Genomic DNA, 22,042 nt, shown 5'->3' with positions numbered 1-22,042 from the left:
GTCAATTGGAAATGAAATTAATTTTCTTAAAAATAATACAGATACTAGAATAAGATAATTATAGTTCACATGTACAATATGCATTAATCTTGCCATTTAAACAGAAAATTGTTTGTAGCTTCAGAGAGCTGTAAAATGATAACTAAAAGCATTAATTGCTGCTCAACAAAGTGTAGAAATATAAGTGAAGGTGTACTCTAATTGCAGTACCAACTGTGGGAACTTATATAGATCTTTGAACAGGCTCATTGTATGTATAGAAATTAAAAAATGTTGGAATACAAATGTCTTTTTTGTTTACAATAAGACATTTTGAAATACTGTAGTTTGCAATAATAAGAAAACAGCAGTTTTGTGCAGCAGTTCTCATGTAGTAATGAAAACATCTCATGGAAATTTCCTATATTAAATGACAAAGTAATTCCAGAGATGAGTTGGAATAGAACACTTAGGTAGAAAGCTTTCCTTGGAGGACAAACAAGTTTATTCTTTGTATATACCCACAGTATATCACATAAGGGAAGAGAAACCTCTTCTCTCAGCACATACTACACCCTTCAGTAAAAGTGATGATAAAACATTCTTTATTTAGCCAAGTTTTTCTAACATAGTGACAATATACATCGAAATTTTAAAGGCATTTAATTCAAAGATCAGTGCAAATACCAAGGTCACATCCCAGTGTGGACAGTTTACAGAGTGTTCTTCGTTCAAGTAGTGCAGCTGACAGTCTTTATCAAAGGATATCTCCTGAAATTCATTTTAAGTGTTAATCTTTTTTTTTTTTTTTTTTTTTGAAAGAATCTGAATGTAACTCTTTAAATTCATAATATGCATTTAGGAATTTTGTTTTATGTGAAAAAGACAAATCTCAAATTAGGCATATTATTTTAAGTTTATTTGACTATAAATAAGGGAGGATGTGGAGGTAATAAAACATTCAACTTGTAAAAAGTGAATTCATTTATATTGTTTTTCAATCTCATTCCAGTTTATGACCAAGTATATTACAATACCATTTCAAGGTAAGGCAAACTTATTTAGCCTTTTCTTTAAATTTAATCTTTAGAGTATTACATGATACTCAGCCTATAAAATTCATAATCTTTCACAAAGACACCGAATCACTTTTGAAATAAACATTTTTCAGTAAATGGAGGTAGTGGTATCTGTAGTGTAAGCATTGATAATAGCTACTTTTTGTGCTTTTAAAGTGAACTTGTCGTTTTAGTGGCCTTGTTTGTGCATTCCTGCCTATACAAAGTGTTGGACTGTATTAAATGTAACTATTTCATTTATTTCAAGTATATCCTTTCACATCAGGGGTTTTAGACCCTTAGGTTTATTAAAAATGTATGAGTTGACTAAAGCTAAGAGGAACGTAACTGTAGATTTGCGTTCATTCTGTTTTCCCAAGATGATGCATGGTTTATTGTATCTCACAGGAAAAGTTTTCTGAGCAGTTCTGGGTTGGATTGACTGAAAGAAAACAGGAAATTTTTGGTATTTTTGGTTTGATAACTTTGTTTTATGTAATTTAAATGGTTTCCCTGGTGCCAGGAATGAAATATACAATTACAGTTTTAATAAATTCCGATGGTGTATATATTTTAGTATGTGGTAACTCTAATTATTCATACTACAGCATGTAGCTTTCTCTTCTACAGCCACGAATAGTTAGTTACTTTAAATCCTATTTTTTACAGTGGCACTTAATAAGAATATTAAGTTGGCTGTGGATACCTTGGATGTGAGAAGGTTTGGCTTGTGGAAAAATGATGGTGGCTGTTCTTCAACAACAATAATTTTCATTTGGTTGTCTGTGGATTATTTAGAAAAGATTGAAACCCAATTAGGAAAACGTGTTAGCAGCGAACCATGTGAGTACTCTTGCCTTATATCCCAACATGAGTACAGTGCACCTCAGCAGCAAACCCCTTCTATCCACAAGGTGCTTCGGCATCAACTCATCTGGATGGGGTTCACACTTGGACTTGAGGCTCTCCTGGGACAGCACTGGGAAGAGCCCAGATGGGGATGTCCCTTTTTCCAAGTCCTCAGTTGGGGTTTTTGCCTGCCATTGTGCCCTTGTGCTTCTCTGGGCTTGTGGAGCTGGGCTTCTGATGAGCCGATGAACCTCTCTGATGAACTCAGGAAGGATATTACTTGGTCTTCTCCTGCTGTTGTTTCTCTATGCTCCTTTGTGGGTATGCAGATGAGCTTTTGTCACACAGCGGTATCGTTAATAATATCCATTCTTTCCTTTTTCCAGCCAAGTCTAGTGAATTTATTTTTCTTGAACTGTCCCAACCACTCACAGAACAAGAAGTCGTCAGGCTGTCTGAATTAATTACAGAGATAAGCAAGAAAAACAGAGCGCCGGATCTCCCTGAATTGTTGTCTTTGAAGCAAGCATTACTCTTGTTTAAGGACTTGTCTCCTGAAGAGAGCTCTTTTATAAGTTCCAGTGAGGATCTGCTAAAGCAGTGTGCAACAAAAGAGAGTATCTCGTTTGCTCAAGAGCCTACATTTCAGGTTAGCAAGTAACTGTTTCTTGATTAATTACCAGTTGTTGGTGTTCACATATTCCACTCAGTGTTGGATCAGACAGGTGCAGAAAACATGTTTTGTGTATGTCTAGTTAAAAAACAAAACAAAACAAAAAAACACAACGCAATTATGTTTGCTATTTACTTCTTACAAAGGGGACAATTTGTGATAAACTAGACTATATGTGTGAAGGGATAGCGGATAGGGACCTCATCAATAAGTGGCAAATGCTCAAGCTTTTGATTGACTTATGGCTGCATATGCCCAGACCATAAGGATTCCCTGCTGTTGTGGTGACCCAAGGGCAGCAAGCTAGGAGTTAGTCAAGTAAGAAGCAATGAATCTATTTATCAGTTGAACTAGAAGTGAATGGCTGCAGTAGAGAAGAAGCTGTGTATCTTTCCCATTCCAGAGACCTCTTGACATTCCATGGGCTGCTCTGCAGCTTCAAATGCTGAATAATGTTTTGTGATACTTTTTATTTTCTTTTTCTGGTAGAAACCAAAACCAAAAGTGGCCAGGCCCAGTTACGCCCTTGCGAATAAGCAGAATAGTGGTTGCTACTCTATCTCTCTATCTTCTGCACTGAATGAAGAATGGAAAGAAGTAGGAGAATCTGGAGCAGTTAAGAAGTATGTAATTTTCATTTCTAGTTAATTTTGGTGTTGTGTAATAGAGTATAGTATCACTAGATATAAATGTCGTTATTCAAAAGTTAACAGACGAGTGTGTTACAGGATGAAATAGAACCTCAGAAATCAGGGAATACCTGAATTGAGACTGCTAGGCTAGATCATGGATGCATCAGTGGGAGGATAGGGTTCTCATGGCCTCTATGAGTGTCCATGTTCATATTACAGCAAAATGATTGGTAACTTGTGTCATTTTTTTTTTTTTTTCCTTTAAACAGTGTTTTCTTTCACTGTTCTGTCACATTTGATCTATGTATAACTAGTTTGTCATACGTTTCACTAGTTATTACAGGACCTAGCTTAACAAAATTCATTAGAAAATGGGAACATGCAAATGTGTAATGCAGGTATCATATATTTAGCATGGCAAATATTAGTTGGAATAAATTGTTCTTGAGAACTTTCTGAGAATATGTGCCTTAGTATTTTTCCCAATTTGTATAGCCATTTATCAATTACTTTTATGAAACGAAAAGAGAAAAGGAGGAAAAGGTAAAAGTAAAAAATTTCATTTTCAGAAGTTTTCTCAAAATTCTAGTGTGCAGTGGGGTACATGAACACTATTGTAAACATTCTTACTATTGGGCTTAAAGAACTTTTGGGATGGTTAAAGATTCTGAGAACTTGCACTTTACCAGGTTTTCTAGAAAGTATTTTTCATGTAGAATGACCATACAAAAGAAGTGTTGTATAGAACGTGGTTCTTTACTGTTATGACGTGTTTTGTGTTTTTTAGTCTGATTGTTTATCCACCCCCACCTGCAAAAGGAGGACTTGGAGTCACAAGAGAAGACCTAAAATGCTTAGAATACGGAGAGTTTCTTAATGATGTCATCATTGATTTCTATCTTAAGTAAGTAGTCAAATGCTTACTTGTCCTCTTCTTTCTGAACTTGATCTAGACTTTCACGTAACTGTAAAAGTTGATTGCTAGGTATGGTATGATAATTTTTAAAATAACAGTATTATCAGGTTGTATGCCTTTTTTTAAAGCTTTTGTATACTCTTTGAAGTTCAGTCTGTTTCAGTTTCATTCTTGTTGATCCTTAAAAAAGCTGTGATACACTACGGAGATTATAGAACAAAAAGCTGGATGGAAAAAAGGCTGCATGGGTATCTCACAGAACAGAAAGTGCTGAGCAGTTTTCATCAGGCATTTAAACAAAGAGAGGTTCTGGGTAGTTAATTTACTAGGTTTACGTGAAGTTGAGTATCCTCAGCTATTCTGTGTAAGTGTTCAAGGATTCTTCTGATATACAGCTCCTGCAAAAAGCAACATAACAAACACTTCTGAAGAAGGTGAGCTTACCTGCACTATGCCACCCTACTAAAGTTGCTTGTGAAAGTAAGTGGCGTTGTAGGCATTCCCTCCTTATGCTGACTTAGACCTAAGCAGCATTCTGCCTTTCTTTGAAGATTAACTGCAGGAATTCCATTCAGCTTGGCATCAGTCATAGCTTCTGTAAACATGAGCAATAATGAGGCAGTTAAAACTTTTAGTCTAAAGGAATAGGATAGCAAACGTACCAGAGTGTTTTCTTGTATTTTTACAACAAAAGCTCCTATATGCAGTACTAAACCAGAAAAAAAAAAAAAAAAAATGCAGGATAGTCCTTGTAATAACTGTAGCTCCTTTCTACCAGGAAAAGAAAAGGAAGTTTGAATAAAGGAATTTGATGCAGTTATTGCAGAAAACCCCCTGCTTTTTATATTTGCTAGACTTCTTCCCATAGTCTTGACTTTCACTGTGGTAAAACCTCTATGATATATGACTGTGCTATATATTTCATTAAATGAAACTGGAGGCACCTTATGTAGTATTACTTAAATATTGAGAGCTTTGGCCTTCTGGAGTGACAGAATAAACACTCAAGTCATCGTTTATAGTAAAATGATCAACAGTAATATAATACTAAATGAGTACCTTGGAAAGTTCATCTCACACAACTTTCATGTGTTTAACTTGTACAAGTCAAGTTGGTAATTTGTACTACTAACCTGTTCTATTCTTTTTGTAAATGAAGTATAACACTGCATAGTCTTATATTAGGCCTGGCTTTATTGCAAGTCGTAGAAACATAGCTGTAAAAATAAGGATAGCAACATTAATACTGGAGCACAAACTTGAGATAAAAGCATCTGCATTTTTAGTAGCTGTTTGGCCTTTTCAGTCTGTGATGATATTCATCCATGTAAATAATATAAAATAGAGTAGATTAAAAAAAAAAACAAACGATTGTGAAGACAACTGATATTAAGCATAATCTAAATATGCAAAGTCATTAAAATAATAGTTATTCTCTTGATCAGTAAAGATACTTTCTAGAAAGGGAATAATGCTAATTTCCATCTTTTTTCTTTGATAGATACTTGTTGTTGGAGAAGGCACCAAAGCATCTTGCTGAGCGTACACACATTTTTAGCAGCTTCTTCTATAAATGTCTGACGAGGACAGAAAAATTCTCTGAGGAAGATCCCAAAGTTTCGTAAGTTCTTGTTAGATGGCATAATGACCTTAAGCAAACTATTTGTTGCTGCTATTGAGAAATTTGCACGTTTTCTTCAAATTAGCACGTTAAATATTAATCAGTTTTCTCCAAACGACTAGTGGTTAAATGTTGTAACTCACAGTTGAAATATATTAATTAAAATCTGTATATTATTCAAACAGAATAGGAATAAAAGTGTTAATACCTTTCCCCATTATTAGGAGTTTCATCTTCTTCACTTGATACAGTTACTTATGGATTTTGATTTTTTTTTTATTATAGATTCAGAGTTTTGAAAGGTATGCATCATTTTAAGTAACGTATGTCCAAAATGTTTTTAGATTTACCACGTATTTCATGTTGCACACTGATAATAAATTATTGTCCAAAGGTTCACTGAAAAAAATTTCTTACACACCAAGTTTACACATACAAGTCTCAAAAATCCAAGAAACGGTGCTTCAGATAATGTCTTTTTTTTAAAAACATCTCCCTTCTGATCCTGAATGTTTTGGAGTGGAGACAAAATTGTCCATGTTAAGAAAGCTTAGATGCCTATATAGGTGTTTTTCCAAGTTGCAAACATGTCCTCCTCTTTTATATTTCCAGCACTTCTCAATCATGTAGAAGAGAATGTTAGCAGCCTTCACTTAACAATGTCCTCTGCAGAGCTTTTCAGCAGCTTGGTTTTCCATTCCTTGCTCCTTTTTTCCCTTTCCTCCCACATTTGAAGTTATGATTCTTAGTCATAGTTCAGAATGTAATTAAAATAGTGATGAGATTTTGTCCTGATTTTGCTTTCAGTTCACATTAGTACAAGGCTTTTTGAACCATTAGTCTCCATTTTAACTTAATGATAATAAGAAACTGAAAATCTGAACTGAAATGTCTTGTAGTTTTTTTCTTCTTTTTTTTTTCTCCTAGAATCCTTTTACTATGCTTTATGTCTGTAGGCATAGAAACGAAATGTGATCCAACCATTATAGCTCAGGACTGGAGGGAATTTGTGCTGTGGTTCTGGCTTTGCTACCGGTTTGCTGGGGTACCCTAGGAAAAAGCATTTATGTTTGTGCTTCTGAAATGAAGACTATTCAATAGGTTCTCAAAAGAAACAGTGTGATATTGAACTTGTGGATGTTGTGAACTTCTGTAGATCTGCTTTTACACTAACAGATAGATGCAATTTTTGCATTTGGTGTAGTAAATAATTACTCGATAAATAATTGCAGCAAATCTTTCACATCAATGAATAGTTTACCAGAAAGTTTATGATTCAGAAATGGCTTGTTATTTACTTGGGCATAGTGTTTTGCTGTTTTTTTTTGTTGTTGTTGTTTTGTTTTGTTTTGTTTTTTCTGTCAAAAGAAAAATATGTCAAGAGCAAATGAAAAACCTGTTGAGGCATTAGGAATATGTAGGAATACTAAATCTGTATACATTACTCTTAATGAACAAACCTCAATAATAATTGTCATTTGGTTTCCAGAGTGGCACAAAGAAGACACAAAAGAGTAAGAACATGGACTCGTCACATAAACATCTTCAGTAAAGATTATATCTTCGTGCCTGTGAATGAGGAGTAAGTCTGTGTGTTTCAGACACCTTTTCTGATATTTAAAGATTTTAGTATTTGTATGTTGATTTTAAAGATTTATGGCTGTAGGCCATATGGCTACTGGCTTGGATTGTTGGAAGTGATCACATTAGATTTTGAAATAGCAGTGAGGTATGGAATGAGGAATTTTGAAGTCTCTTCAGAGGTTAATTTTCCTATTAATTAGTGCTGTTGTAAGTAAACTTTACATCTTTGTTCTTGGTTTTACTGAAAATTGCGTTTCTGTATTTCAAAATAAATTTCATACCATTATGATTGATTCTTGTGCAAGTAATGCTTCTATAAAGAGTCTCTGCAACTCATGGGGTTAATGGTAAAAGGAGCAGGAGTAGCACTGTGACTGGGCCTGGCTGAATAACTGACCTGCACATAAAACTCCAGGAGAACTGAATAGTAATTGGAAGTTACTGTTGAATACTTACAAGAAGACATAAAGGCAGAGTCATGTTTAACTTGCAACTGTATTCAAAGCTGGGATCACTGTCACCAATTATTTTATTACTATACAGTGGGGTGGGTGGTAAGAGAGAGCTATAAATTGCTGTGGAAGGAATTTATACTTATTTCTGCAGTTATGCCATAATGTAAAGAAAAAGGTGAGTCAGAGAATTTATATGTGATGCCATGAAAGAACATTGCAACAGCAGTTATGTGTAATAGATCAGTTTTCCACAAGCTCTCAGTGTAATAAAAACTTCTCATATCCTTTTCAGAACCAAATGTTACAGAATTTTGATGTTTTTCCTCCCCTTCTCACTGTTGGGCAGGTCTCATTGGTACATTGCAGTTATCTGTTTTCCTTGGTTAGAAGAAACTGTATATGAAGAGTGTCCTCATCAGAATTCATTTAATCTATCTCCACTTCAGTCAGAGAACAAGAGTGATGACTCTGTAATTGGTTCAGTGTTGGCCTATCCTGAAGAAGAAACGGATGCAAACAGATTTTTTTTCTCCAAAGGTAGATAATCTAAAAGAAAATTATCAGTTCATATACAATTCTGATAGTTTATTAATCCTCGAGGGAGAGAAATAATGTCTTAAAAGCTATTTCTTAAGTTGTAGTATGTTTTTGTATTACTATGAATAGCAAGGACTACACTGCATTCTTTTTTTCCTGCAACTTTGCAAAATAGTGGAAGAGAGGTAAAGCAGTGACATTTCTCATCGTGAGTGAAAGTTCTTGGAATATTGTCAGGATGGGAAGCCCTCTAAATCTGCTATTTGACTATTTAGAAGGGAAGCAAAATTTATTTATTTTTGAATGCTCATAATCATTAATTTGAAAATGAAAATGTTTCACTTTAAGGAATCTTTTCTTAATACTTACTACATTTGTTCTTTTGCACTAGGTGGCAATGAATCTGCTGATTCTGCCTCAGTCCTGGATTCAGGTATTTCTAAAGTAAGTGCCTTGCTATACTGACAGACGAAATGTGTTACTTTATTTCTGAAGGCTCTGAGACTTGAACAAATGATTTTGTCATCTTTTTGCAGCAGCTGTCATTATTTATGTGGTCTGCAGCATATGCAAGGCACTTTGAATTAGTCTGAAGTCCTCCTTTGCCTGTTTATATTGCTTATGCTATTGTTTCACGTTTTAAAAGATTTCATATAGTTTTCTGTTTCTGAAAGGGAAGGCTCTGGCTTTTAATCTGTAAAGACATTTGTTTTCACACTTGTACTTTTTGTAAAATTAATTTTATTTTCTCTTCTCCCAGATCTCCCTAAATAATTCCAAAAGGCAAATTTGTAAAAGGTATGTTTCTGTTTTTATGTTAATGTTGTATCATTAAAGATCTTATTAAAAAATTCCATGATGATTGATTCAGCTATTTGTTGTACACCTACAGATGTAGGGACTTTCTATTTTCTTGCACATTTGTTTAGTTATTGATGCTCTTGTTAAGCTATATTAAAAAAAAAAAAAAATTGCTTTGGTAGTGTTGGTAATGAAAGACTGAAATGACTTTGTTGTTGTTTACAGGCCTTGTATACTGATCTTAGATTCTTTGAAGGCTGGTTCTGTGCAGAAGACAGTTCAGATTTTGAGAGAGTAAGTGACAATAGTTTCCATGCTGGTCATATTTCTATGCTTAAAATACTTTTCTCTATGAAGATATACCTTTCTGTTGCTAAAGGATAACTCATAAGCAGCCACAACCATTATTGTAACAGCAATACAGAAAAATCTGTAAACCAGAATCTGTACTACACAGAAAAGACCCTTCTTGTAGAAGTAAATCCTTCATAGAACTGCAGTGGGAGTAAATGAAAATCAGTTAATTTTTTTACAGTATCTGTTCCCTAGAGAGACCTCCCCACCATGTTTGTCTTGGGAAGAAGAATGAAATAGCAATTTTAATTTTTAAATCTCTGTTTAATATATATTGGTGTAGCGACTTATTCTTTGAGCTACTCCCAGAGATAAAATTCCAGAAAGCGAAATTTCTTTGTTCAGTCACAGAGGTGTCACAAAAAGTCAGGAAAAAGAAGAGATGATTTACTGAGATGTGAAGCTGGGGAAGCAGACATCATAACCTCAATTTGCAGTTACACACTGAAAGCAGAAATTAAAAGAAAACTGATACAAAGGTTCCATAACTTATTGTTTCATAGAATCAAAGAATGGTCTGGGTTGAAAAGGACCAGAATGATCATGTAGTTTCAACCCCCCTGCTATGTGCAGGGTCATCAACCCCCAAACCAGGCTGCCCAGAGCCACATCCAGCCTGGCCTTGAATGCCTCCAGGGATGGGGCATCCACAGCCTCCTTGGGCAACCTGTTCCAGTGTGTCACCACCCTCTGTGTGAAAAACTTCCTCCTAAATCTAACTTAAACCTTCTCATCTTAGTTTATTTTTCCCTAAGTTGATTTTCATTATGCTTTGAGTAGTGTTCAAACACAAATAAAGTCTACAGGCATAAGTCCTTTTGGTGTCCTTATGACATGTGCCTCACTAAACACTCTTTGAATTTTGTTTTATGTTTGGTTGTTATTCACAGGTGCCATTTTTCTCAAAATTTGCTTTGAGTGTTTTATATGTATTTTTATTGTCAGAATTACAAGGCCTTGTGGAAATCAAACTGAGGTCTGACTTAATGTGTGTGTAATTTTTTATTCCTTGAAGTCAGACATATATTTTTCAGAAATTTTGAGTGTTTGCAACTGTAACTGAAGTCAAAAATAGTGCATAGCCTTAGTAAAATCCAGAAAAAATCCATCTACCACCTTTCCTTTGTCCTGTGTATATGTGGTCTTGTCATAAAACAATATCAAATTAGTGAGACAGAATTTTTTTGTGTGAATTTGTGTCGATGGGACCTGATGACTGTGTTATTTTTGAATGCCTTTCAGTGTTAATCTTTTCAATAATTTTTTCAGTTACTGAACTTAAACTAATAGGTTCATGATTTCCAGGGTCTTCTCTTTTGCCCTTCTTGTAAACTGGAACAATATTGGCTAGTTTCCAGTTGGAAGAGACCTCTCCAGACTCCCAAGATCTTTGGTAGATCTTGAGAGGAGTCCTGGTTCATTACAGTTTTAATATAACAAATAGAAAGTCATTGCTCCCCCAGCTTACAGCACTGGGCAATGAAAAGCCTGTAATTATTAAAGACCAAGGCTATCAAAACATTAAATGCCTCTGCCTTTTTCATTATCTCTATTCGTCAAGTGACTAGCATTATCCAGTAACATTCCAATATTTTCCTTAGACTTTTTCTTGCTATTAGCATACTGTTGAAAGGACTGTTTTTGTTATCTGAAACATTATTGGCCAATTTTAACTCTAGCTGAACTTTAGCCTTTCATGTTTTCTTCCTGCAAATGCAAACTGCAGCTTTGTAATTTTCCTCTGTAGCATCACCTTGCTTAGAGATCTGAATCTGACTTTTTCAGACACTTGTGCCTTCAATCCCATGTTCAAAATCAGTAGTCAGTTCAGAAAGTGAAATCAGTGAGTTGCTACTGAAGCAAGAGAACAATAAAAAAAACTGATAACAAGTAAGTCGTAATCATTAAAGAAATGATCCTTTAAGTTTTTTAACAGGTTTTCCAACACTTTATACCCTCGTGGGCTGCAAGGCTTATAATGGTGTAATTGTAGCTGAAGTTAAAAAAGTGAACTTTAAAGTTTAACTTTAATAGCTTTCTAAATTTTTCAAATTCTAATTTTTTTAAGGTAGAAAAGCACTGCTGGCTTTTTTGGATGAACACAATAAAATCTAGGAAATATCACTTGAATTCTTGCTGGAGCTCTGGTTTAAAAATGACCTAGTATCCTAATAGCTTGAATAAACTCAATGCAGATGATGATAATTGATTATTATTCTTAAATAATTTCACACATCTTTTCCACTTTGCTTATTGTATATTATATGATAAAACTGAATCTGTGTGGAAATTTTGTTACTTGTACGAATTTCTTTTACAGATTCTGTGAAATAAATTAGTTAAGGCTATCTTAACATTTTGTTCAGCTATAGAACAAGATCGAGAAGCTTATCAAAATGCATTGATCTTGGGAGATATTTGGTTTATTTCTCAAATATTAATCTATTTGCTTTCTTTTATAGGTACCTTGAAGTAGAATGGGAAGCTAAACGAAAAACACATCGTGAATTCAGTAAATCAACAATGATTGACTTTTATCCAAGAGTGCCTAAACAAGATAATAGTAGTGACTGTGGGGTGTATTTGCTACAATATGTGGAAAGCTTCTTCCAGGTAATAAAAGAATCTGCTTTTCCTATTCCCTAAAATCACCTCAAACCATAAACTACTATTTCTGAGAGAAGTACCGAGACAGAAAACCTATGTTGCTTAGTGTCTAACATTGTCTAAGGTATTTGGATGTCAGGGGGAAATTCTTAACAAGAGAGTGGTAAGGTGCTGGAACAGGCTGCCCAGAGAGGTTGTGGATGCCCCGTCCCTGGACGTATTCAAGGCCAGGTTGGATAGGGCCCTGGGCAGCCTGGTCTACTATTAAATGTGGATTTTGTGGCCCTGCCTGTGGCAGGAGGGTTGGAGATTTATGATCCTTGAGGTCCCTTCCAACCCTGGCCATTCTGTGATTCTGTATATGAGGAAGAGAACATAAAAGCTGTTCTTTGTGTCGTGTCAGGAGGTCTTTGTGTCTGGAACACAGATGATTTCTCTATGTTTCTTAGGCAGGCATTTCTACCTTGTGGTTTAATATTGCATTTATGTTAACACATTCAAGGTCTGCAGCTGTAAAGATATATTTGGATCTTATGTAGTTTATGAATTTCTGGCCTACAAATGGTACAAAGACATGTTTTCTGTGCAGGTCCTCACTTCTTGTTGCCTTTCAAACTTTGTTCAGCTTTTCCTTTGGATTTTGAATGGCACTGTCTGTGCAGGCAGCAGCTTCTGCAAAGAGGTGCAACTAGGATCCTTAAGAGACAATGCACAAAGCTAAGGGAATCTCTCATAAATGTTCAGTACATACTTCTAAATATCACCTTCTTGACCTTCTTCATGACTTGCTCTAGTACCTCCGTGCCTTTTTTAATCTGTGAGTCCCAGGACTGAGCACAGTTCTTCAGGTGAGATCTCATGAGAGCTGAGTAGAAGGAGAGAGCTGAGTAGAGGGAGAGAATCACCTCCTTTGATCTGCTAGCTACCTTTCTTTTGATGCAATCCAGAGTATGGTTGGTTTTCTGAGCTGCAGGTGCCCATTGTCAGTTCATGTCAAGCTTTTCATTCCCTAATACTCCCAAGTCCAGCAAAAGGCTGCCCTCTGTGCACTCATCACCCAGCCTGCGATCATGTGCATGACCTTGCACTTAGCCTAGTTGAACGACAATTTGTTTGCATGGACCCAGCTCTTGAGCCTGTTGGAGTCCCTCTTGATGGCATCCTGTCCCTCCAACATGTCCACGGTACTTCTCAGCTTGGTGTCATCTGCAAAATTCCTGAGGGTGCACTAAATCCCACTGTCCACATCACTGATGAAGATGTTAAATAATATCAGTCCCAATACCAACTCCTGAAGAACCACTTATCACTTGTCTCCACTTGGATAGTGAGCTGTTGACCACAAGTCTTTGAATGCAGCTATCTAGCCAATTCTTTATTCACCAAGTGTTCCGTCTATCAGATCCACGTCTCATCAGTTTAGAGTCAAAGATGTAATGTGGGTTGTGAGCTATCTGCTCTATTTGGCCTTGCTTAAGTAGGGAGTTTGGACTAGGTGACCTCCAGAAGTCTCTTCCAGCCTCATCCATTCAGTGATGGGGTAGGTATCCATTTGTGATAGGTAGGTAGAAGATGAATTTATTTATTTTTCTTTTTTTACCAATGTTCTGAACTGCCCATTCTGTAACAATGCAGAAGCCAGATCAGGATGAGGTAGTTTGCTGTTTGTGCTAAACATACCAGGACTCATAAGCCATTCTCACTTTGCTTTTAGAATTTACCATGAATCTTTATTCATGGGAAGGAGAAGGTGAAAAATAGGCATGGCAAAAGAACGATGAGGAGAGGAAGAAAAAAACTTTGGCAGTTGAGATATAGTGTTGTGGTCTTATTGTTAGAGCTAGCAATATCTCAGCCATTTGAATTTGCTTTCCTCTTTTGGTCCAAATTCTCCCTTTCTATGTCCTACTAGAATTTCTGGCAATACTCTTGCTTCTTTGTTTTCTTCTGTCAGATAGTCCAGCTCATGACAATAAAAAATGTGCCTAAAATTTGCTTGCTTGATTGCAGTATGCTTAATTATTCCATATAGTGTGATCCTACATGTGTGTTTTTTGACTGAAGTGCACCTGCCTCCTGTTAAATATGGAGAGCATGTCTAACCATATTGAGAGTATGTAGAATGAGCATTGAATATGAGCTTATATTAAAGTATCTTTAAGAGGAAGTGATGATAATCTGTTTTTTGTTTACCATGAGTAGCTCGTGTTATAGTGGAGGAACTGGAATTTAACTTAGATCTTGACAACTATATCTCGTGGTAACTTATTTATGCATGCTAGGTCTCAGCAATATGGAAGGCTTTGGAATTCCTTTTGAAGGTTGTAATGGGAAATTCATACTGCAAATATTCTTGTTTTTATTTCTTTCTCTTTTTACCAGAATCCCATAGTTGACTTTGAACAGCCAGTGCATCTGGAGAAGTGGTTTCCTCGTCAGCTGATTAGAAGCAAAAGAGAAGAAATCCAAGACCTGATCTTGCAATTGCACTTTCAACAGCTCAGAGGCAGCAGAAGCTAATAAATCCCATCTACCAGAACTGGCAAAGATATATATATATATATATATAGGTGTGCAGAGTATGTGTGTATATACCTATACACACATACTCTGCTTAGCAGCATTTTGGCTCTGCCTCCCTTGTGAGAAAGGAAAAAAAAATGTTTTTTTTGTTTGTTCATTATGTATTTATGTAAATAATTATTTGACTTTGGGTTCTGTGATGACAGAATGCCATTGGAGGGGAGGATGGTGGAAGAGAAGGTAGTAGATAAGTGTAAATATGTAAGTTAAAGCTAATACATGTGATGACTTGCTAATTGATTTTTTTAACTTGGAATATGAAAGTGTGTACAGGTATGTGCAACAAAGATGTAAAAATATTTTGATCTTTTGGAGCCTGTTCTTTACAATTCTATATAAACTTTACAGAGTTGGATGAGCACATAGGAGTCAGGCCCAAAGATGGGTTTTTGACCTTTTACTGTGTCTCTTTCTACTTTGCAGTTCATACAGATAGAATGAATACTATGTATTGTTTTAATGTAAGGATATAATATTGATTCTCTTTAGAGATTTTTTTGTTGTTGTTGTTCTGTTTTGTTTCTGATAATATACAGAAATAGTTTGCATTTATCAGAATATTCTGCTGGGATTTGACACTTCTGGGTTTTAATTTTTTTCCTCCCTAGCATTTCCATCATAAAAATTTATTTGCTTGACAGTGAATCTTGAAATCTTTTGAAGTCAGAAGTGGGCTCTTCTGAACGTCCTTTATGATAACTCTTTTCTTGTCAGATTTTAGAAATCTTGCTCTCAAAGTACATGTTGGTACAGTACATGTAGGCAATAGATTTTTACTCCTAATTACTTTATTTTTGGGAGTTACTCCTGTGAGTCTTAAAGGCATCATTTGCAGTAGAAAAGCAGTTAGGTTGTGGCTCAGTAAGATTGAGATATTTGAGAAATAAGCATGTTTTTATTTAGAAAGGATGTGGCTATATGTAATGTGTCTTTAAGACATGTTGCTTATATATAAGACATACAGGATTTATAGTTCACTTGGAAGAATTCAATGAAGGCACCCAAATATTCGAATGTTTGAACTCAGGACTTGATTTGATAAACTAGCACAAGTTTATCATAGTCTGTATATATATTTATTTAGTTTTTCTCACACAGTTGTCATGGAAAACTTTAATAACATGCTTTCTCCTATTACCCACAGTAAGTTACTTAAGTGTCATAGTACTCCCAGAAGAACCATGTTGCAGATAACCACCAAAGCTATTTGTATAATAAGCATATCTGCAAAAATAGAGGTCTCAAAGGAGGTAGGCTAAAAAATCAAAGTGAAAATTGAGGGCATCCCAAATACGCGGACAAATTTGTAGTGTGGCAGAATTCTCAGGGCCCCTTTCCTCAAGGCAACTCTGACACCTAGCATCTGGAAAATCCAGTCATTACTGCAGGTTCTACGCAGTCATCCAAAAAACTTGACAAAAAACAGTGTTGTTTCTCAAACCAGGAAGCATTCTTTCTGAAGAGCAGAAACAATTTCAGAACATAATTTGCTGAGCACAGTTATTTTTTGTGTAACTGTGGGCAGTCTAGTGCACTTATCTTGAGTTTTTTTTCTTTTCTAGGTCAGCTCAGTAGTTTATCACTACTCCCACCAATATCTGTCACTCTCGTCACAGAAATCAGTATGACTTTTCTCCCACAGACCTCATCACCACCATTTCTCACTCCTAGGGATAATCTTTGTATTTATTGTAAGAGATAAATGATAAAATGCAGAAACGTGTGCTTTTTCTCCACACCTTTTTAATGGATGAAATATTTTCAGTGTTCCCTTATTAAAAATACTTCGGACTTTTTCTTACAATAAAATTGGTTTATATCATAAAACAATATTTATTCTCTTTTAGATTAACTGGTTTATACCTAGATATTTAAAAGTAAAAGATATGTATAAACTTTTCTAAATTGGTTTTATAACAGCAAAGGATTGACTTTCTAGGTTAATGTTAGCGATGTGCTATGGGGATGCCAATACATTTGATAATAAAAACCTCCAGAAGTTACTGAACATGATTGTCACCATTCTTTTTGCTTCTGCCACAAAGAACCAGCAAGCTAAATATGAGATAATCTTACAGCATTTAACTTATGTCCTCAGTTTGTCCCTCCTAACTCAGTTTTTGATCAAAACAATTAATTGTTCTTCAGTCCTTAAAAATGCATGCAGCTAGATTGTAGCTTCCTGTGGCAAGGAAGACTACTTTTTGAATCAGCAACCTTATAGTTTTCTCTAGTTTAGCTTAACAGTGTTGACAACCTGAATGACCAGCCTGGGAAATTCCTGGCTCAAGCAGCTGCAGTCCACCCTGTTCCAGCCATATACATGTAACACATATGTGGTGAATACTAGGAAGTGTTTGTGGACTAAGTTACGCTCCTGATCGAACGATCGATCTATCTATCTACCTACCTACCTATTTACATTATATTTACATATATATATATATATATAAAATAAACTCTCCAGAGATAACTTTTAGTAGCATTCTTCTATATAGGGTTATCAGACTGGCTCAGGGATCATTTTGTGTATCTCCTGCATCTCCATTTCCCTTATCAATCCCTGTTTAACTTAAATGGTGGAGTGGTGTTTTGCTTCAAAGCAAACCAATCTTTATAAAGCCCTTTAACCTGCATTATGCAATTTGGTATCAAGGCACGTTATGGCTCTGTGGGACTTGATACTGGCTTCTATTCAGGAAATCTGAGTCATGGGGATTGGTGCAGAATACTGTTGACAAACAAGAAACAAGATAAATAACTTGTAGAAGTTAAATCTTCCAAGAAAAAAATAAACCATTTTTTTAAATCAAACAACAGAGGAATGAACCATGACAATGTGAGTGTGCTTTAAAAATTATCTGCAGTCGGCTGTGATTGACCTCTGGCAGACACAGCTTCACAGCAATCTGTCTCTTCATTTTGAGACTCACCTCCTAGGATGTAACCCTGAAATGAGGTTGCAATACTCAGTAATTACCATACCTTACAAAATAGCAAAGACTCGAAAGTCAAAGTGATAGCTCTCTTGACTGTGACAAGGAATTGCAATATTACTTTTTGCAATTTCTTCTGAAGAAAAAGTTCTCTTAGGTATCTAGATTTAAAAAGCAAGGATTGTAGAATGAGACATGGAAGATCTTGAAAGGACAGAAAATTCTTCATTAACGATTAAATAAAATCAAGACCAGTGGCAATAAATCTGTCCATTCTAACTGGAATCGGAAACTCTGTTCAAAGATGAAGCATAGGCACCAGGATCATCTTTTACTGTTGAACAAGGTAAGATGTACTCATCTGAGGAACAGTTCAGAAAAGGAGGAATATATTCACATTACACATTATAGACAGAGCAAATAATAAAGTGTCTGATTAATCTGATCAGTCTCACTGATACTTCTGCTCCAAGTGCTTTATAGTACTACATGATGGAAGAAGTGGCAGAATGACAGGGCTGATACATTGGAAGGCTAAGAGCCTTGGGCCTTGCTTAATGCATAATAATACAGAAAATAAGAAAACTTGTCAGGAAAGCTTTTTATTGAGTTTCATACCCTTACGCTCATGTATTCTGAGAATTTTCTCTAAGTTCTACTGCATTCTTGAGGTGAGAGAACCTTTGCCTTTGTAGGTTTGTGTACTGTTTCTTGTCTCTATTTGTTTACATTTTTTGCAGGTTAATGGAAGGAAGGCATTCATGGCAGTGGAAGCTCCCGTGTTTGCAGAGGATGAAAAAAGTCCGGTCTGTGTTTCTGAATCTAGCACTGTAGTATAGGTTCCCAAACTGGTCTCAGAAGTCCTTCTCTTTGCCTAGAGATGCTCAGTAGGCATGCCTCAGCTCCCCAGGGCTGTTCAAGATACAGCTTCAGAGTGCTGCATAGCTCACTTGCTGCCGCCAGCTGTATAGTTACCTTGACAGAGCCAGCTGAGGTGAGGAGCACTGCTCTGAGAGATCCAAAGTGTCCGAGAAGCTGTCAGAAAAGCTCAGCGGTTTAATTTAAAGTGCAGTTTAGCAGTTGTGTGGGGGAAAAAAAGGAGAAGTGTTTGTTGTTTTGAAAATATCGACTGGAGTCTGTTACATGTCAGAAGACAGAATGAATAAAGGGTGGTTTTCTTTGATTCCTGTGAGTGTCCTGGTTGTAAAATCTGGGATGATCAAAGCAGTGAGCAGCAAATCCAGAGCAGTGGCACCCATTAGGCAGCCCCAACACGGTTTTTCTTGTGGTCTGAACTCTGCCTGCCATTGCGGGCTGGCTTCCATACACGTCTCCGCACTGAGCTGACCCGTGGAGAGGAGGGGAGCTGAGAGTGCTGCTGTTTTCCTGCACCCTCTGTCCTTTTCACAGCTCTCCTTAACCCACCGTTTCTCCAGGTATCAGCACAAATCTGTTCTTAATGCTCATCTCAGATTACGTCTGAGCAGAGATGAAAGAATCGCCATTTGCCCAGGTTTTATCCTGGGATGTGAAGGGCAGTGGTGTAGCAGCAGATCTTCTGCTTTAGCTCAGACTCGAACAGCAGGACCTTGTTACTTCTGTCACCAGCATGACACCTACAGAATGATTGTTTCAGTCTTATCTCTGTGCTACAAGCAAGTCAGTGCATTCTTAGGTACATATATGAGTACAGGCAGAAGGCAAAGCTCGTGGAGACCTTCCACTGGAGAGTAGCGTGCTCACACTGATACTCTGGTCAGTATGACTTTTAAAAACAGACAGAAATTGAAGGGCCTGTGAAAATACGTGGTTAATTAAGTGTGAAAGGTGCTGTCCTTGTTTGGACTGTCTGTTAATGGTATGACAAGCTCCAGTAAAGAGCTTAGCTGGCCAGATTAAAATTAAAAAATTGTCTCAGTCCATCTGCCAGCTCTGAGGCGTTTACTTCATCACCTTTCCTTGTTTCTTCACTGGAGTGGAATACTCTCTTTGAAAAGATCATTTCCAGGATGTCTTGTTTGACTTTTTTAACCTAATGTTTTTCTTCGAAAGATAACTTTACGTGACGTCAAGACGCTTTTAAGAAAAGCAATGCTCTTGCTTGGCTCAAGGATACTTTAAAGGCAACGACTCTTTTGCTGAAAAGGATTTTCTTTTTTTCTTGCCTGTTGGCTTTTGGACACAAATAAAATGTTTGCCTTTCTTTGGAAAATTTCTTTCTGCCTCTTGGTTTCGGAAGTGATTACAGGAGACCTTCAAGCAATTGCAGGTAATGCAGACATCTTTCTTCTTTATATTCTTGTTTTCAGGGTTTCGCCTATAGTGGTATGTAGAAAAAAAATGCCTCTCTGCCTTAATTAAAATGAAGGAGGATAACACAAAGAAACATTTGGTCAAATTTGTGTTGTGATACCAGAGTTTTAAATACGGAGTGATTTACGAGAAAGATTTACTGTTATTTTAAGAGCACAATGCAGGCATGGGGTGCAAAAGTTTCCAACTTTGAAAGACATCAAATACTGATCAGCAAGCTTTCCCACTTGATGCTTTTTTTATTTAGTAAATTTGTATTAGATAACAAAATATATGGCCTCCATTTGGTCAATGAAAATGTGTCAGTTTGGGTAAAGATCAGTGTTTTGCCTTAGTGACCTTGTTTGTTCCCTTCTCCCTCCAATATATCATCTACAGGTGGCCTTCTGCTCTAGAGCTATTATTAGTGTATTAGAATAGCCATGATCTTTATCCTTCAGTCATCAAAGACAGAAACGCTATTGACTTTGAAGTTGCAGACTGAATTTACAGTCTGTGGGGCAAAAAAAATGCCATAAACCAATTATTATTCTTTCTGCAATTAGTTATTCATTTTGATTCTTCTTCAATTTTTTTCTGGGGAAACAGTGAAAGAAAAAGATTGAATTAACTAATTTCAGATAAGCTGCCTGTGGAGGTTAGAGAATGACAGTCAGACTAAAACCAAATAGATGCATTCTCCCCTTAGCTGTATGGTCATTTTTGTTTTGTTTTTTCCTGGAGGGACATAGAACAACTCAGAGGAAATTAAAAAAAAAAAAAAATAGCAATAAGCTAAAGCTGAGATGTCCCTTTCTTTTTATTTTTTCTTTTTTTCCCCTCTTGTTGTCAGGTTGGAACCAGGTCTTGTGGTGATAGAAGGAATAGTTGCTAGTTGCCGATTCAGGCAGCTTTCTTAAAGCATAGGACATAAATGTGGATAGAATGTATGGAATAATGGCACTTTAACTAATTAAACTTTCCATTCATGGCCCTGAAAATTTCAAGCACATGATTATTGACATGTGTAGTCCCACTGACTTAAGCTGAATCCCAGAAGCGAAGTTAAATACAAAACATTAGCATTCACGAGGTCAGATAACATGCTGTAAAAGAGGCTGAGTTTGTTTGTAATAGGACAGTCACACCGACAGGGTTTAAGTTTGTTAACAGAAAAAAAAAACAACAGTTAGGTCCTCCACAGACCAAAGCAATGGTGTTGAAACACACGTGACCGCATCTCTACCTCATCTGAGAAATTTATACATGGTTTCAATTTTACAGCAGAAGAAAAGCAGGCTAATGATGCTTCACCAACCCCTCAGCTCAGTGTCTGGCAGTTTGCAAGCTCCTCTCTGCCTCCTGAACTGAGAAAGCTTCATGGTATTGTGGAGGCTGAGCAAGTCAACAGGCATTCGCTGCGCCGAAGGAAGCGCTCCATTCTGTTTCCCAGTGGAGTTAAGATCTGCCCCGATGAATCTGTTGAACAGGCTATTGCCAACCATCTGAAATACTTCAGGCTCAGAGGTATGTGGGCACCAACATCATTATCTCATGAGTAACTGATAGCACATTTAGTTATAAATAAAAAATAATAGATGGAGCTTTTAAATGTAATAATACCATGCAATAGGAAATACACTGTTTCACAAGAAACTTAATTTCTTAGTGATAATCTTCCTTATGAGAGCTGTTCTGAGGTTCTGCTTTGATTTAGTGTTCTTGAAATGCTGATAGAATACAAAGAGGGACCTTTTGGAAGAGTAATGGCAGAGACGTTGGTCAGTCATGTGGCTTTTGGCTGTAGTTGGTTTTTCTCTCACCTAAAACAATCTCTTGTGTGTGAGGCTGTGGTGTAACAGCAATGAGGCCTCTGTATGAAGATGAAGAAGTTGGTGTAAATAAGCTTGCTCTGAAAATCTGAAATATACTCTGTAGCAGCTTTGCCCATATCTTGAACTATTACAGCAGTATGATGTATCTGTCAGATACACTTGTATCTGACACCACTGGAATGTATTGCTTTCTGCATTTATCTTAGAATCATAGAAACATTAAGGTTGGAAAAGACCACCAAAATTATCTAGTCCAATCATCAGCCCATTACCACCATATGCTCACTAACCACATCCCTCCGTGCCACATCTACATGGTTCTTGAACACC

At 36.4% G+C, this 22,042-nt stretch overlaps 2 protein-coding genes across 10 annotated transcripts in view; both read left to right on the top strand.

The window, feature by feature from the left end:
• The window catches only part of SENP7 (SUMO specific peptidase 7), a 41,639-nt gene extending 24,982 nt beyond the window's left edge, over positions 1-16,657 (top strand). For all 9 annotated transcript variants that reach the window (XM_085238801.1, XM_085238784.1, XM_085238753.1 and 6 more), the window contains 13 exons: positions 992-1,025; positions 1,707-1,880; positions 2,273-2,535; positions 3,049-3,182; positions 3,979-4,095; positions 5,609-5,728; positions 7,218-7,310; positions 8,114-8,304; positions 8,696-8,748; positions 9,065-9,102; positions 9,331-9,399; positions 11,922-12,072; positions 14,449-16,657. In XM_085238801.1, the coding sequence (XP_085094927.1) occupies positions 992-1,025; positions 1,707-1,880; positions 2,273-2,535; positions 3,049-3,182; positions 3,979-4,095; positions 5,609-5,728; positions 7,218-7,310; positions 8,114-8,304; positions 8,696-8,748; positions 9,065-9,102; positions 9,331-9,399; positions 11,922-12,072; positions 14,449-14,586 (1,575 nt within the window). In that variant the 3' untranslated portion in view covers positions 14,587-16,657. The remainder of the gene's footprint in view (positions 1-991; positions 1,026-1,706; positions 1,881-2,272; positions 2,536-3,048; positions 3,183-3,978; positions 4,096-5,608; positions 5,729-7,217; positions 7,311-8,113; positions 8,305-8,695; positions 8,749-9,064; positions 9,103-9,330; positions 9,400-11,921; positions 12,073-14,448) is intronic.
• A 428-nt stretch (positions 16,658-17,085) lies between these two features.
• The window catches only part of IMPG2 (interphotoreceptor matrix proteoglycan 2), a 55,571-nt gene continuing 50,614 nt past the window's right edge, over positions 17,086-22,042 (top strand). Inside the window, exons 1-2 of the mRNA XM_031556307.2 lie at positions 17,086-19,854; positions 21,162-21,404. Of these exons, the coding sequence (XP_031412167.2) occupies positions 19,776-19,854; positions 21,162-21,404 (322 nt within the window). The 5' untranslated portion in view covers positions 17,086-19,775. The remainder of the gene's footprint in view (positions 19,855-21,161; positions 21,405-22,042) is intronic.

The sequence above is a fragment of the Meleagris gallopavo genome, chromosome 1 (assembly GCF_905368555.1).
Source record: "Meleagris gallopavo chromosome 1, MGAL_WU_HG_1.1, whole genome shotgun sequence".
Classification (NCBI taxonomy): domain Eukaryota; kingdom Metazoa; phylum Chordata; class Aves; order Galliformes; family Phasianidae; genus Meleagris; species Meleagris gallopavo.
Note: the sequence above shows the minus strand (reverse complement) of the source record. Positions and strands in the feature narration are given on the sequence as shown.